Source organism: Hypomesus transpacificus, unplaced genomic scaffold, assembly GCF_021917145.1.
Source record: "Hypomesus transpacificus isolate Combined female unplaced genomic scaffold, fHypTra1 scaffold_42, whole genome shotgun sequence".
Lineage (NCBI taxonomy): Eukaryota > Metazoa > Chordata > Actinopteri > Osmeriformes > Osmeridae > Hypomesus > Hypomesus transpacificus.
The window spans coordinates 1,637,655-1,653,897 of record NW_025813938.1 but is presented as its reverse complement, the minus strand read 5'-3'; the positions used below and the strand labels follow the sequence as shown (position 1 = coordinate 1,653,897).

At 50.7% G+C, this 16,243-nt stretch overlaps 2 protein-coding genes across 3 annotated transcripts; one reads left to right on the top strand and one right to left on the bottom strand.

Moving 5' to 3' along the window:
• The first annotated feature begins 4,272 nt into the window (after positions 1 to 4,272).
• Positions 4,273 to 16,118, top strand: wscd2 (WSC domain containing 2). 2 transcript variants are annotated; one of them, XM_047016840.1, is made up of 9 exons: positions 4,273 to 4,767; positions 6,916 to 7,030; positions 8,296 to 8,477; positions 9,377 to 9,487; positions 11,885 to 12,006; positions 12,184 to 12,358; positions 12,650 to 12,814; positions 13,159 to 13,359; positions 15,685 to 16,118. In XM_047016840.1, the coding sequence occupies exons 1-9, from the start codon at positions 4,362 to 4,364 to the stop codon at positions 16,035 to 16,037; spliced, it is 1,830 nt and encodes a 609-aa protein (XP_046872796.1). In that variant the 5' UTR covers positions 4,273 to 4,361; the 3' UTR covers positions 16,038 to 16,118. The 2 variants fall into 2 exon arrangements, with proteins under 2 accessions (XP_046872796.1, XP_046872797.1); XM_047016841.1 differs by lacking the exon at positions 9,377 to 9,487.
• Positions 10,041 to 11,878, bottom strand: LOC124464927 (chemerin-like receptor 1). Its single transcript, XM_047016856.1, has one exon. The coding sequence runs from the start codon at positions 11,195 to 11,197 to the stop codon at positions 10,277 to 10,279; it is 921 nt and encodes a 306-aa protein (XP_046872812.1). The 5' UTR covers positions 11,198 to 11,878; the 3' UTR covers positions 10,041 to 10,276.
• Positions 16,119 to 16,243: the final 125 nt, after the last annotated feature.

Here is a 16,243-nt window from a genome sequence, read left to right as displayed (position 1 = left end):
GAAGAGAGAGAAGGAAAGTGAAAGGGAGATCATCAGGACCAGCAGGTCTGGCCTCCACCTCCTGGTGGAGCCAGGTCATGTGGTCCTGGTGGAGGAGCACAGGGTAGCAGGACTCTTTCCTATCTCCCTCTGTGGTCCCTGCTGTAGGCCTGGACCTCGGTTCCTGTTTATTTACCCCCCCTCCCGTACCCTCAACGCACAACCCCCCTCCACACCCACCCCAGCCCCCCTCCCGTACCCTCAACGCACAACCCCCCTCCACACCCACCCCAGCCCCCCTCCCGTACCCTCAACGCACAACCCCCCTCCACACCCACCCCAGCCCTCCTCCTACCTCCCTCCCTCCAACCTCTCCACCACCAGCCCCCCTCCTACCTCCCTCCCTCCAACCTCTCCACCACCAGCCCCCCTCCTACCTCCCTCCCTCCAACCTCTCCACCACCAGCCCGCCTCCTACCCCCCTCCAACCCCCCTCCACACCCACCCCAGCCCCCCTCCTACCTCCCTCCCTCCAACCTCTCCACCACCAGCCCGCCTCCTACCCCCCTCCAACCTCCCCACCCCCAACCCTAGCCCCCCTCCACCCCCAACCCCATTCCCCCTCCACCCCCAGCCCCCCTCCAACCTCCCCACACCGTTCGCCCCCTTCCTCTGTGGTGTTGTCTGGTTGCTATCACGACAGTCGGCTGCAACCCCACCAGAGGAAACCGTCCGCAGCCAAGACCAACAGAGAGCACATGTGAGGGGAAGGATGCAGGCTAACACCCTTCAGCTGACCAACCTCTGGAGATAGCCTCTGGAGCCCCCCTCTCTTTCGATTTCCCAACCAACACAGAGGGAAATAAAGCAATTCTCTGGCAATGTGTAGACGTACGATGGGGAAATTGAATACATGTGCCGGGTTCATGTTGAAGGGCCAAATCACAGGGTGTCTCTTGGCTGATAAGTTGAGGTTGAACGTGGGAACGTTCTTATTTTCTCAGTCCTGTCTGTTTTTCTTTCGTAGATTCATCATCTGATTTTTACTCGGGCGATGTGTTGTCTGGGCGGGGCGTGGGAGAAATATGTCTGAAATGATGTGAAACAATGTCTGATTGTCCGTCACAAACACGGGCTGTCTCCAGCACACGCTAGAGAAAGATCCTTTTGTTGGTGATCGAAAATATCACATGCATAAACAGGAACCCTTGTTGGAGACGCATACTTAATAAGTTGTTTGTTTTTTATTGAGTAGTCTGTCTGTGTGCTCATTTCCCAGGGCTTTGGAAACAGGCGTGACTTGGCCGCTGGAACACTGTGCTCTCCAAAAAGCCTTAAAAAACAGCCCACTGTTTCTAACTTAATGACAGCTTTATTGTAAACGCCATGAGCGTGGCTGCAGCTTATCATACTACCATACTTATTTGCTAGCATATAGATGGATGCTGGTAGCACTCCGTGCTATGGGTTACTGTACATCCAATCCACTGGTTCCCAGTGCATAAGGAGCTGGGGGGGGGGGGGGCAGGGAGGATGGGGGCAAGGAGGATGGTGGGAGCCAAGGAGGAGTGGGGGGGGGGCAGAAAGAAGGGCAGGTAGGAGTGGAGGAGGGGTAGGGAGGAGGAGGATGCCCTGGGAGGGTGAGAGGGGGTTGTTCACCCTGCTTGACTCAGAGGGCAGATATGGAGTGTATTTATAGAGCAGAGCAAGAACCCACAACCCTGCCCGGCAACGATTATCTCTGACATTTCTCCCTCTCAGAATCCACTCTGATTAAATGTTTGCCGGCTCGTTGAATGTGAATTAATGGCCAATCAGAGGACTCATATCTGCCCTGCTTGACTGATGACTGGCTTGTGACTTGGCTGACCTCCCCCCCCCCCCCCCCCCCCCCCCCCCCCCCACGGGCTCCCCTGCTCTCCCCAGACTCACCCTTTACCCAGCATCATCTCTTCACAGATGCTGTTACACTTGATTCTACTGATTCCATCTCATTGGGAATATTTTGTATTTATGTAAAGTTTCTTCAGCTGAGCGTAGTGGATTGTGGCCTGTTCCTCTTTTCTGGTTACTGTGTCTGCTGGTCTCTCCATCAATGCCTGTGCCAGTCCATCCTGAAGCCAGCAAACTGTGCGTTCAATCTCGTGACTCGGGTCATTCGAACCTGCAGATAACAACAGTGCAGATCAGTTTCATTTTCTTAAGAGTCGTCATTCATAATTAAGAGATGTGATTGCTTGCTCGCCATTCTCTTTTGTTAGCTTGGGTCAGTGTGTGCACATTGTGCGTGTGCCTGTGTGGATCTGCGTAAGCCACAGAAAAATGTAAAAAGTAACCTCCTATTACCTCAGACCACATAGAAAGTATGTAAATCAGTTTGTGCAGAACAGGCTAGTCATTGACAAGTGTGTGTGTGTGTGTGTCTGTAAGGGGTTCACCAGAGTACATGAGAGAGAGAATGAGAGACAGAGAGGGAGAGGGACACAGGGAGAGAGACAAGGAGAGAGAGTGGCTTTACTCTTCACGCTATCATGCAGTGTCACCTACAGTAACATTAGCGTTGGTATCTGAAGGCCTGCCTGACTTCTTGTGAGCTCAGGTGATGAACAGACAATTTCACTGCGTGGAAGCTAAAGAGGCCCCTCGGAAAGATGTTTAGCAGCACTGACACATCTTAGTACCAGAGGAATGTCAGTTTGGGAATTTTGAGTGACCCTCCTCTTTCCAGCCAATTATGTTCCAACAAAACAATCCTGTTCTAGGCAGCTTCTGCGAAGCCGGCTGTCTCCTTGGTGTATGAAACCGCCTTCAGCTACCATGTAAGACGACTCTGGTCTTTCTCCGGGACCACCTTGAGAGAGGGGTATGGGGGGGGGGGGGTTGGGTATGGGGGGGGAGGGGTTTGTGTGACACTTCTTTGTTGTGTCCAGACAAGGAGCCGGAGAGGGTGTCACCAGGAGGGTTCTAGAACATTCTGTGACCCTCTGGGTGGTGTTCCGTTCCCCACCCCCCCCCAGGAAGAGCCTCTCGGGTAGATCTGTAACCCTGAACAGAGACCCCCTTTAGTGGGGTGAGGAATTGGGGAGAGGGGCTTAAAGTGACCGACCTGGGTGATCTGAAGAATGGGAAGCTGACAAGAAGCTACAATCGGGGAAGTGTGTGTGTGTGTGTGTGTGTGTGTCCACTGTGGATTTTCCAGGCTTATGTTGTATTCCCTCTGTGGAAACATTCAATTTTAAATGGATATAAACTACTGGGATAATCTGAGAGCGCTGAAACGACGAAGGGAAGAAAGGAAAAAAAACAGAACTGCCGGAAAAAACTGAAGTGTTTTCGCTCTTTTCTTTCAGAGTGTGATACTATCAAGGCTGAGGTAAATTAGACTTCTGGCTGTAGGGCATCTTTAATTACCTTCAGTACCGAGACACCTTGATTAACAGAAGCAATATCAGTGGATGTGTTGCAGGGTTGAACTCATGGTGCTCTGGGTGTCCTAGTTCAGTTACAGGAGATGATGAGGTTTGCAGCAGGCAGGACTAGAGACCACCCATGGGTTAGGGGACAGGGAAGTTCACTTTGAAAGACCTGCGTTCGTTTCGGCTTTCTGTCTGAGTCCAAGTTTTTTTATTTTTTTTTATTCCGGTGTATGCTAGGTGCATTCATGTTTAATGTTTATGGAGTGTGTGCGTGCGTATGTCTGTGTGTTAATATTCGTGTGTGTGTCCATGTCGGTGTTGGCGAGCGTATGTGTGTGGCACCAGGAGAGAGAACTCACAAGTGTCATTTCACTTGCAGATGAAGGGACCTTGACCTCCTCCTCTCCTGGCCGTCTGAATGACCAGACACACAAAGGCGAGAGTATCCCAGCCGGGCCCCTGAATACAGGCCCTCCCCATCGGGGCGTCAGGAGAGAGAGAGAGAGAACCACGGTGGAGCCAACCTGGCGGCTTCATAATCCCAGAGAGACCAGCGCTGCCATGATCGTCTTTCAGGTCCTCTCTACGAGAGGAACTTTCCAGAGGCACTGATCGGACTGTAGAACCATCCGGAGGATCTGATTGGACCGTAACACCTTTTCGGGGGCTCTTATTGGACCGTAACACCTTTTTGGGGGCTCTGATTGGACCGATTCTCAAGCAGAGTGTGTGCCGGACTTGGATGAAGACGTGTCTTCCTTGTGTCTCTGTCTGGTGTTTTCCTGGGTTTCTCGCTAGTTTCATAGCTTAGGGGATCAGGCAGGGGAGGGGAGGGGGGTGTCAGGGACGGGGTGGGGGGAGGTCTGTCTAAGCTGCTAGAGGGTCTGTCTGGGTGGTTTTGGGGGGTCTGTCTGGGGTGGTTGTGGGGGGTCTGTGTATGACTGTGGAGGTGTGACCTGGAGCAGGATGGCCAGGCCTCTCCTGAGGATCCAACGCTACTTCCGCAGGAAACCAGTCCGTTTCTTCTCCCTCATCCTCCTCTACCTTACGGCCGGCAGCCTGGTGTTCCTGCACTCTGGCCTGGTGAAGGACAGCTCGCGGGGGGCAGGGGGGGCCAGGGAACCCCTGGTGGCTTCTGAGGCCGGGGGGAAGGCTGCGGCGGGGAGGGCGGCGCCCTCTGACACCCGGGCGTTGGGACTGGCGGGGCGGGCGATGAAGGTGACGAGGCGCTCTGGACGGAGGTACGGGCCCCCGTGGATGAAGCATGCTGGGTCGGACAGTCCCGACTGGAGGGGTCCTGGGGGAGACTACACCAGCAGCTGGAACCGTGCCCTCAAAGGACGCAGCGCCAAAGATCTGGACGACGGGCGAGGTAAGTGACGGAGGAGGTGGTGTTGATATGTCGCTTCGCTGTCAGTCGTTCGTTTTGAGAGATGTGAGTCATCGGGATCTACTAAAGCTGGGTTTTATTACAATGTAAAAAATATTGAGTGATTAGACTCTTGTTGAAGATTTAACACACTTACAAATCCCTGGATATAACTCTTGCCTTCTCACTGTCTCCAAACTGCGAAACTCTGAGGGCATCGTACCCATGCTGCATCAAAGCTAATCTTTGTTGACGTTAAAAAGATCTCTTGGTCTGAACATGTGGGTTACGGACCAGATGTCCAATCCTTTTGGAAAATCTTGTGCTGCTCACTTTGACGTAGCCAAATGTAAGATGTCCAGGGCTGTTAAGTTTTCAAGGATAGAGATGGGTAGCGATGAGGCCAAGGCTCCGTTAGGACGGGTGTTCGCTTGGCGAAGCAGCTGCTATGAGACCAGTCAGGGCCAGGAGAGCTGGAAACTTTCTGGTTTGTTCTCTCAGATGTGCAAAGTCATTCATCAACTAATGATTTCCTGTCAAATCGGAGCTTTGCACCAAAAAGCAACATGAACTGCAACACGGTATCCTTGGTAATGGGCTAATCGCATGTACCGGGATATCAAGCAAACAGCCCCATTCACAGCAGAACAGCAAAGAACATTGATGCACATGCATGTATACACACACGCACCATAGGCAGAAATTCCGAGGGGGACAGGAAGGACAGGGCATGACCCCCCCCATCCTGGGAAAAATAGAATTTGTCCCCCCCAGTAAATCACTTTAAACATAAGGACATTTAAAATAATATTATTATTATTATTATTATTATACATTTTCCATATTATAATGTAGACTGTGTTACAGCAGTAATTTTGGTGTCCCCCTCAGGAATTGCTCTTGAGAAAATGTCATATCATTGTCCCCCCCAAAATTGATAGCAGATTTTCGTCACTGACGCACACACAGGCTACACTGTGGTCCCACACAGACGCTAATCTGAAATAGATTTGTAATAAAGATCGTTCAATCATCAACCAAGCACCCTCTGGAATCCCTTTTTAGATTGAATCCATATCGCAGTTTAAAACACTCACAGCTTAATTCTGTCTGTTGACAGAAATCGCGAGACTAAACCTACTGTAAACATAACACGATTATGTAGTTGTGTAATTAGTTAATACACGTCTTGAAAGCTTATGGGGTTATAAGGCTCTTAAAGGATTGCCCTGGCGTTGTCTGTTATTCAGCTTCACATCAGGGGACGAGAAATCACCGCCATTAAAATGAGATCCCAATAGTTAACAAGCAGGCGGTTTATCCACGAGGATTACATTGAACTGTGCCGATGCTCGCAGTGTGGCGAATGCGACTACCGGGGCAGCGTGGAGCGGAGCTGCGGGGTTAGCTGTCTGTCTGTCTGTCGGGTGACTGAGATCACTGAGGACTGGAGCTAACCTCGGGGGAAATCTCTGCCGACGCGATAATTAGTCTCGTAACATTGGCCGAGACCTGTGCGACCAGCCGGCTTCGCTGAAGAACGGTTCGGTTTAGATCAGTTCCTCTTGTCTGTCATAAAGCAGATTACTGTACCCCGCGGCTCTATCAGGTCTGGGAAGAAGATTACGGCTACTACAGTACAGCAGGCACAATGGCCTTTCAGACAATTACAATTACAGTAATGCGCCGGTTTAGGATTGGACCAACTGTTAGTCGAGGAAGGCAGTGGAGGTGGAGGAGAGACTGCAGAGCCCAGATGGTGAGGGGGTTGGGTGGGTTGGTTGTACGCTAGCACAGGCCGTGTAGGAGGGTTGGGGGAAGTATCACCATGTCGCTAGGCACAGGCACATTAACTATCCATCCCTCCCTCCGTCCCCGTTCCTCACATCTGACTCACCGGAGATGAAGCGTGTCTGCCGTTACAGCGTCCGACCACCAGGGGGTGGTCGTGTTTCTTCATGAATAAATGAAGAATCTGCTCTCTAGACGTGTCTTGGGAATGCTTGGCCTTGTAAGTGTTAGATTCTGCCACTGTTTGTTACCATGCAGGTGGCTGATGCTGAGCTCACTGACTCTGTTGTGCTGCTCTGTTTTGAAACTCTTAACTGTCTGAGTTTGGTGAAATTCTCTCTTTTTCTCTGTTTCCCTCAGCTAAGTACATCGGCTGCTATGTGGACGACATCCAGAAGAGAGTGCTCAGGGGAGTGTCCTTTTACGACTACAAGAAAATGACAGTCTTCCGTTGCCAGGACAACTGCGCAGAAAGGTACGGCTGGCCTTTAGCAGTATTAAAAACAACATTATGTGGCCACTTCAGATTTTAGGCAGAAATGAAAGTCCAACAAGCAAACGAAGAGAGAAGCGCGACTCGTTGATTTGTTTGGGAGTGTTTACGGCTCTCGGCGTTCTCCCAGGAACGCACGTTGACATTTCCATGGGTGGAGAGAGGATGGGTTCAGTCAGTCTCCCGTAGATAAATGTGTCTGACAGGTAAAAGATGAGATGTAGCCGCTCTGATGGACGGAGAAGCCATCCTTCTGTGTCTGCCAGACTCCCTCTCTCACTCTCCATCTCTCCTTTGTGCCGTCACTCTCTTAACAGCTTCACATCTACATCTGATGCTCTCCTCACCTCACCTTTCCTTGAAATATCTTACTCATCTCCCTCTGTCTCTCGCTTTCTGTCTCTCGCTTTCTGTCTCTCTCTCTCTCTCTCTCTCTCTCTCTCTCTCTCTCTCTCTCTCTCTCTCTCTCTCTCTCTCTCTCTCTCTCTCTCTCTCTCGGGAACATTCTAGATATCTCTCTCTGCTTGATGTATTTCATTACACCCCTCACTGGAGGAGAGGATGGTAGAGGAGGGGGGGAGGAGAATAGTCACATCAAGGGTGGTGTGCTGCCCTACGAATTGCACTCCAAGGTTCCTCTCAGGAGTCACCCCCCTGCACCCCAACCCCCCTGCACCCCAGCACCCCAGCACCCCAGCCCCCCAGGAGTGAGCTGTTCTGGGTGGTGGATAGAGCCTCACACGGTGCAGAGCATTCAGGCACCAGCAGCATCTGTCACACACTGACCCTCTTCAGAAGCCCAGACACCACGGTGGGAGGGGTCCACTCTACTGCCAGTCTTGACCTTGACCACAGTTCACCCACACACTAGTACTGTGTGTGTGGTTACTGGCTGTCTCGTAATAATGGATGATTCTTAATGAGAGGCGCGTTAGCCAGCTGCTCTGATAGAATGGCGTTTGTTCCCATGCTTTTATAAAGACGCTCAGCTCCACCCAGATGTCCGGCTGAGATTCCTCACGCAGGCTGGCTGCTGTGCTAGCAGGCAGGCTGGCTGCTGTGCTAGGAGACTGGCATGGCTGGCTGATTTACTCTGCTAAGCACAGTGGATCCAGTCAGAGAGAGTCCACAGCCATATTAAACAGAACAGCTGGAGAACTTTCTCTTTGGTGTCAATGACACGTCAGTTTTAAATGATGCTTGAACCCCCCTCCCTTCCCCTCTCCTCCCCCCCCTCCCCTCCCCAGGGGGTACCTGTTTGCAGGGCTGGAGTTTGGGGCTGAGTGCTTCTGCGGTCACAAGATCCAAGGCCCCAACGTGTCCGACGCCGAGTGCAACATGGACTGTAAGGGAGAGAGCAACACGTGCGGAGGGGCCAACCGGCTGTCCATCTACAGGCTGGAGCTGAGCCAGGAGTCTGCTCGCCGCTGTGAGTCCCTCTGGGCCCCAGAACACTCTCTGGGCCCCACCACCAACACACTCTGGGCCCCAGAACACTCTCTGGGCCCCACCACCAACACTCTCTGGGCCCCACCACCAACACACTCTGGGCCCCAGAACACTCTCTGGGCCCCACCACCAACACACTCTGGGCCCCACCACCAACACACTCTGGGCCCCACCACCAACACTCTCTGGGCCCTACCACCAACACTCTCTGGGCCCTACCATCAACACACTCTGGGCCCCACCACCAACACACTCTGGGCCCCACCACCAACACACTCTGGGCCCCACCACCAACACACTCTGGGCCCCACCACCAACACACTCTGGGCCCCACCACCAACACTCTCTGGGCCCCACCACCAACACACTCTGGGCCCCACCACCAACACTCTCTGGGCCCTACCATCAACACACTCTGGGCCCCACCACCAACACACTCTGGGCCCCACCACCAACACACTCTGGGCCCCACCACCAACACTCTCTGGGCCCCAGAACACACTCTGGGCCCCACCACCAACACACTCTGGGCCCCACCACCAACACACTCTGGGCCCCACCACCAACACTCTCTGGGCCCCAGAACACTCTCTGGGCCCCACCACCAACACACTCTGGGCCCCACCACCAACACACTCTGGGCCCCACCACCAACACACTCTGGGCCCCACCACCAACACACTCTGGGCCCCAGCACACACAATGTCACAATGCAAAATCACAGTATTCATTCAGAAAACTTTCAAACGTCACATTACAAATCCTATACTCTCACAGTTAAAAATCTGTCAGTTTTTGTGATACTTGGAGAGTTTTCTATGCCAGTTGTCATTTGAGATTCTGTGTGTCTTATCTGGGTTGTAACAAATGTAATTACAGCAGAACATGTCAGGCGTACGATTGGTGGTATGCAGTCCTGGGCACCAGAAGATGCTTGTTCCTGTCATTCAGCACTCCAAGTCATTTTCTTTTCATTCGGACCAAAAGAGAGTGAGATTGACCAACAGTGACATTGACAAACTTTTTAACCACATTTGTCCGGAGGATAACAATTTGCCGTGGTTTGCTGCTTCTTCCATTTAAGCTTGTGTGACGTGTGTGAGCTCTGTGTTTTCTGTACTTCCTCGTTTTGACGATCCAAGGGCTCCGTAATACTTAGTGATTGTTTGTTTATTTTAAAGTAGTAAACAGATACATGACAACCTGATACAAAAGCAGGGTTTGAGGGGAACAAGGGGGGGCAGTTAATCCTTCAGATTAATTAACTGTCCAATCAGTACAGGGAATTGTATGCCTTAATTGTTTTAGATTTAACTTTACATTAACGCATTTAGCAGACGCTTTTATCCAAAGCGACTTTCAAGAGAGAGCTTTACAAAAGTGCATAGGTCACTGATCATAACAACGAGAGAGCCCCAAACACTGCGAGCAGCCAAAACATGAAGCATACATCGTGAACAAACAAATAAGTGCCAAAGGAAAGAACCATAAGAGGATGCAGTTAAACAAGTTACAATTAAACAACATGAAACTCACAAAGTGCAAGAGTGTACCTGTAGAAAAACAATTAATAGTAAAAATATTTCACAGCTTGTACAATAATTTTATTAATTGTCGCTGTCATCAATCATTCTAGCAGTGCAATGCTTTTAAGGTATTTGAGAAGAGCTTCACAAAACTTCACCGGAAATCATTGCAAATGCTTTTTTTCGTGGATGTGAATCAGACATTTGTAGAGTGTCTGGAATACACCTGCGATAAAGAGGTTCTTTGAGAGATTCAGGATTTCTCCTCGTCTTCGAAAGCATTTTCAATCCTGGACAGGAAGCTTGAGCACTTGTTCTTAAAGTCTCTTCCCATGAAAGCGTAGAGAAATGGGTTCAGGCAACTGTTGAGACTGACCAGAGCCACAGAAGCCTTCAACCCTTGCTGAACGATCTCTCCTTTGAACTTGATTCCAGTCAGAGTGAAAACATGGTAGGGCAGGCAGCTTATAAAGAAAGTGGCGATGAGGGCCGTCATAACCTTGAAGGGCTTTGAGCACCTGGTCATGCGATTGGTCTGTACTTTGATGATGATGACTGAATAGCACAGGCTGATAATGACTATAGGTAACACAAACCCAACAACAAAACGACTCACAACGATGGCTGTGTGGCTGTTGGAGAACCTTACACCACATTTTAAGACTTGTTCTCTCGGTGAAAGGGTTACATCTCGAACAATGAGACGGGTCACACTGATGATGGTAGACGTGACCCAGGCTAGGAACACCGCTATCATCACCCGTTTGAGGGTGCGGTTGTTCTGACCCCACACTGGGAACGCGACCATCACACAGCGGTCAACGCTGATAATGACCAGGAGGAAGATGCTGCTGTTCATATTCATGAACCCAGCAAAAGAGACGAACTTGCACATGTAAAGGCCAAAGATCCATCTCTTGTGTACAATGGTGACGATGATGAAGGGTAGACAGGAACAGAACAAGAGGTCAGAGATGGCTAGGCTGAGGTAACAGATGGTGTTTACCGTCTTCTTCATTTTGAAACCAGCGATCCAGATAACTGTTGTATTACCAAAGACCCCCAGCACGAAGATAAGCACATAGACCAGCACAAGTGTCACGCAACCAACATCTCTGTATTGGTGGAGAAACAGGGGGGTCTTCCGAATCATAGTACCATGTTGTTGATTCATTCACAAATGGCATCTCGGTTGTCATTGTCTTTTCTGTCCACATAAAACAAATAACTAGAATTAGCCATCTCATGTATGTTATATAATGTCACCCCACAGTAATTAGTTTTAAACAGAGACAGGCACTTACCTTGTTCAGTGAGAGAGTCTGAGGCAGAAATGACATACAGAAGGAGGAGGGTGATTTAGTGACCAACCACTCTTGTCGATTTCCTTGTAGAGACAGAGCTTCTTAGGGTGTTGTGCTTTTTATGTGTTATACAAAACAAACCACAGCGTTTCAAAAAGGAAATTAAACATTTCCTGTCAACAAATATAGTGTTTTAAATATACAATAACTTGATTATGACCCTGCAGTACTCTCAATACCACAGTGTACAGCACAGCTGAAGAGAAGTAGTCATATTTTACTTGTATACAACATGAATACAGACAAACACAGTAGAAGCACGGTACATTTTGCAATTATTTAGAACGAAGGGCGACTACACAGTTAGGAAATGACACATTTCCTTACTAAGAACTATAGTGTATTTATGTGCAATAAAGCAATGATGACAGCCTTGGCCTTCTCTGACTGGCCTCTCAGTCCAGTCCCATTCAGTCCCAGTAGATAAGAGTCACACACACACACACACACTCCTGTGTGTTGCTGACCGCGTGTGTGTTCTGCTTGCTGTGTTCCAGACGGGAGCGCCATATTCAAAGGCTGTTTCCATCGTCCGGACAACGTGACGTTGGCCTTGCCTGTCAGCGCGGTCATCCTGAACATGTCTGTCGACAAGTGTGTGGACATGTGCACTGAGAAGGTGAGGCCGTCCTGCAGCCAACACAGGGTGTGTCTGTTGGTGTAGCTGTGCACAGGACTGCAGTATAAGAGTGTCTATCTCACCCTGACACCTGTCTTCTTCCTTTTCCTCTCCTCCTCTCCTCCCCTCCTTCTCTCCTCCCCTCTTCCTCCTCCCCTCTTCCTCCCTCTCCTCCAGGAGTTCTCCCTGGCGGTCCTGGCCGGGGACAGGTGTCTGTGTGGCTTCCCCACGCGCCACTTCTCCCTCCACGAGGTGGAAGGAGAGGACCTCTGTCAACACCGTTGCCACGGCGAGGAGTTTGAAAGCTGTGGGAATGACCAGTACTTCGTGGTGTACCAGACCCAGGTGCAAGGTACGCTAGGTTTGATAGAGTGAGCTGCGTTTTTAGAGGAAGACCGGTTCTACATTCTGGAAATGGGGAAGTGGTAGACATTATGATGCACAGTAATCTACCCCAACATATTTGTGTGTCATCATACCACAAAGTTGTGTTCCTCTTCTGAAGCAGTGGTGTGCTGTTAGCGTAGCCACCGTCGTGCTACTCTAATGTGCTACGCTGATGTGCTAAGCTAACGTGCTAAGCTAACGTGGTACGCTAACGTGCTATGTTAACGTGCTATGCTAACGTGCTGCATTTCCTCAGATAACCGCTGTATGGACCGGCGTTTCCTCCCCACTCGCTCCAAGCAGCTGGTGGCGCTGGCTAGCTTCCCCGGGGCGGGGAACACCTGGGCCCGCCACCTCATAGAGCTGGCCACCGGCTTCTACACGGGGAGCTTCTACTTCGATGGTTCCCTGTACAACAAGGGTAGGCAGTGTTGTGGGACTCTGCTGGGGGAATGACGTTTCATAACTCCTGGCTGTATATGGCATGAAATTTCAGAAAGTCACGTCGTTAAGATGCCTGTACGCGCTGACGTTTGATTGTGTTTGTATGTCGAGTGCCTTAAAAAATATTTTGGATCTAAAGCAACATTCAAAATAGCAGATTGAAAAGGCTGGAAAAAAACTAGAATCAGAAGGATGTAGATCTGACAGTTTTTCAGTGGTCGGAGTCCAGGAACAGTCTGTGGGTATAAAGTATATTTTGATATATATTAATACACGCTACGCTAACGTGCTAAGCTATAAACAGAACCTTCTCCTCCACAGGGTTCAAAGGCGAGCGAGACCACTGGCGCAGCGGGAGAACCATGTGTATAAAGACCCACGAGAGCGGGAAGAAGGAGATCGAGGCGTTCGACTCCAGCATCCTCATGATCCGTAACCCCTACAAGGCCCTCATGGCCGAGTTCAACCGCAAGTACGGCGGCCATATTGGATTCGCCTCCCAGGCCCACTGGAGGGGGAAAGGTCAGTTGAAAACACAAGAGATTCCTCAAAATGGCATCCGTGCCCCTGTTCTGTGTGTATGACTGTGACCATTGAGGTCTGCCCTTGGATGTTTTGTTTTTGAGGGAGGGGAGGGAGGGATTTCTGCTGCAGGAGGAAGAGATGGGAGAAAAGGAGAAGTGAAAAACCATATTTCTCTCCCTCGAGAGGTGGTATTATTATGGTGCTTGTTCAACGTTTCACAGATGATACTTGTAATTGAAATGCTCCGCTGGCTGGCTGTAGTTGAGTGGTCTTCACTACCGGTTGTGTTTGTAGGAAGGACTTTCTCAGTTGTGTTTTAATTATGTTTTTGTGCTCTTTATCTTGCCTGGCTGCGCCCACACACACACACACACGCCGTTTCTAGTAGTCATGGCAACCTGCCTTGTCTTATCTCCTTTTCTGACTTTGTTTGGAGTTAACTAGATTTTCCTCTGAGGTGCTTGAAGACAACAGCAGTCCTCCATACATGTGAAAACTTCAGAGCGTTCTGCCCTCCCTCCCTCCCTCGCTTTCTCTCTCTCTCACCCTCTCCCTATATTCCTTTCTCTCTCTCTCTCTCTCTCTCTCTCTCTCTCTCTCTCTCTCTCCTCTCTCCCTCTCACCCTCTCTCTCTCACCCTCTCTCTCTCTCACCCTCTCTCTCTTTCTCTCTCTCACCCTCTCCCTATATTCCTTTCTCTCTCTCTCTCTCTCTCTCTCTCTCTCTCTCTCTCTCTCTCTCTCTCTCTCACTCTCTCTCTCTCACTCTCTCTCTCTCACCCTCTCTCTCTCACCCTCTCTCTCTCACCCTCTCTCTCTTTCTCTTTCTCTCTCTCACCCTCTCCCCTATATTCCTTTCTCTCTCTCTCTCTCCTCTCTCTCTCTCTCTCCTCACTCTCACTCTCACTCTCACTCTCACTCTCTCTCTCTCTCTCTCTCTCTCTCTCTCTCTCTCTCTCTCTCTCTCTCCTCTCTCTCTCACTCTCACTCTCACTCTCACTCTCACTCTCACTCCTCACTCTCACTCCTCACTCTCTCTCTCTCTCTCTCTCCTCTCTCTCTCTCTCTCTCTCTCTCTCTCTCTCTCTCTCTCTCTCTCTCTCTCTCTCTCTCTCTCTCTCTCTCTTCTCTCTCTCTCTCTCTCTCTCTCCTCTCTCCTCTCTCTCTCACTCTCTCTCTCTCTCTCTCTCTCCTCTCTCTCTCTCTCTCTCTCTCCTCTCTCTCTCTCTCTCTCACCCTCTCCCTATATTCCTTTCCTTCCCACTCTCCCCTCTCTCTTTTCCTCTTAGCATTTCTGTCTCTCTCCTTACTTCAATATCTCTCCCCTTCTCCTTCTCTCTCCCCCTCCCCTCCCCCCATCCTCTCCTGTCAGGAGACATGGGGGGGGTGTAACATGGGGGGGTAGGAGGCCCAGAGAGGAAGGCTTTCTGACAGATGCCAGTTCTGATCTGCAGCACTGCCGTAATGAGTAAGCGCCGTGTTACGTATGGAGCGGCCAGCTGCAGGCCTTCTGCCAGGGGGGGCTGGGGGGGCACGCGGGGGGGCTGGGGGGGCGGGGGGGGGGCATTGCAGGGGGCTGGGGGGCAGGAGGGGCCCACTGATGATGCTTCACTTCCTGAAGCCTCTTAACATGGCCCCATACAGTCACCCCCCAGAGGCCCTAAACAACAGATTTCGGCCCTAAGAGTCGGGAGTTTACACGATTGAGTTCCTCCCTTTGGCATCACGTCACGCCTGCGTTTTTTCCGCATGCTACCCGGGAAAAAGTGAATTTGAAAAGGGATTTCTCAGATTACGTTTAGGGCTAGCTAGCTAGCACCCCCCCCCCCCCACACACACACACACACACACACAGAAACACACACAGAAACACACACTCACACAGACACACACAGACCTGTCTGAGGAACTTCTGTGTTCCAAGTCATTAATTCAAGCCCCTGAAGGAGACTAGAGTCTTCCAGAAGGCTTTATGTGCTGTGATCACACCAGACCTCCTAAATGGAATAACATCAGTGTTTGAGGGTTCTTGTGGAGGGGTAAGGGGGGGCTGGGTGCTCTCCTTACCCAGATTTAATGGCCTGTCGGAGGGGGAACTGGTGTGCTATCCTGGGCTCCCTAGAGGACTGGTGCCCAGCAGATACGTCCTGTTTCTCTCTCACTTTTTCAGTATATTATAAAGTGCTCTCTCTGTCTCTCTCTTCGATGTTTTTTTAGAGAACTGAGGGCTAACATCAAGAACCCTCAGAGTGAAACTTTGTTGTGTCTTGTTTTGTTTTACGAGTGCGACAGAAAACCTAACCTTGTCGACTTTCTCATGCAGAGTGGCCGGAGTTCGTCAAGAACTACGCCCCCTGGTGGTCGTCCCACACCCTGGACTGGCTCCGCTACGGCAGGAGCGTCCACGTGGTCCACTTTGAGGACCTGAAGAAGGACCTGTTCTCCCAGCTCAAGGGCATGATCGTCTTCCTGGGGACGGGGGTGTCCGAGGAGCGGCTGCTCTGCGTGGAGGGCCAGAGGGACGGGAACTTCAAGCGCTCTGGCCTCCGCAAGCTGGAGTATGACCCCTACACCCCAGAGATGCGCCAGAGTATTGATGAGCTTGTCAAGACAGTGGACGCGGCCTTGAGGAAGAGGAGTCTGCCAGGGGTGCCGGAGGATTACAGGCCCAGATGATAGGACATCCCTCTCTCTCTCAGTCTCTCTCTCTCTCTCACACTCCCTCTCTTTCTCCCTTTCTCCCTCTATCGCTCTCCCTCTCTCTGTGTCTTTCCCCCGTTCTCTCTCTATCTCACACTCCCTCCCTCTCTCCCTACCTCTCTCTTTATTCCTGCTTTTTCCCTCCAAAGTTTCCCCAAACATTTCTTTGTCTGTTTTTTTTA

What these genes read in the sequence shown, in the direction of transcription:
- LOC124464927 (XM_047016856.1), bottom strand. Translation starts at nt 11,197, where the DNA reads ATGAATCAACAACATGGTACTATGATTCGGAAGACCCCCCTGTTTCTC.
- wscd2 (XM_047016840.1), top strand. Translation starts at nt 4,362, where the DNA reads ATGGCCAGGCCTCTCCTGAGGATCCAACGCTACTTCCGCAGGAAACCA. An exon ending in CCAGGAGTCTGCTCGCCGCT is followed by an intron (nt 8,478 to 9,376) that starts GTGAGTCCCTCT and finishes ATGTAATTACAG; the next exon opens with CAGAACATGTCAGGCGTACG. An exon ending in GTACCAGACCCAGGTGCAAG is followed by an intron (nt 12,359 to 12,649) that starts GTACGCTAGGTT and finishes GCATTTCCTCAG; the next exon opens with ATAACCGCTGTATGGACCGG.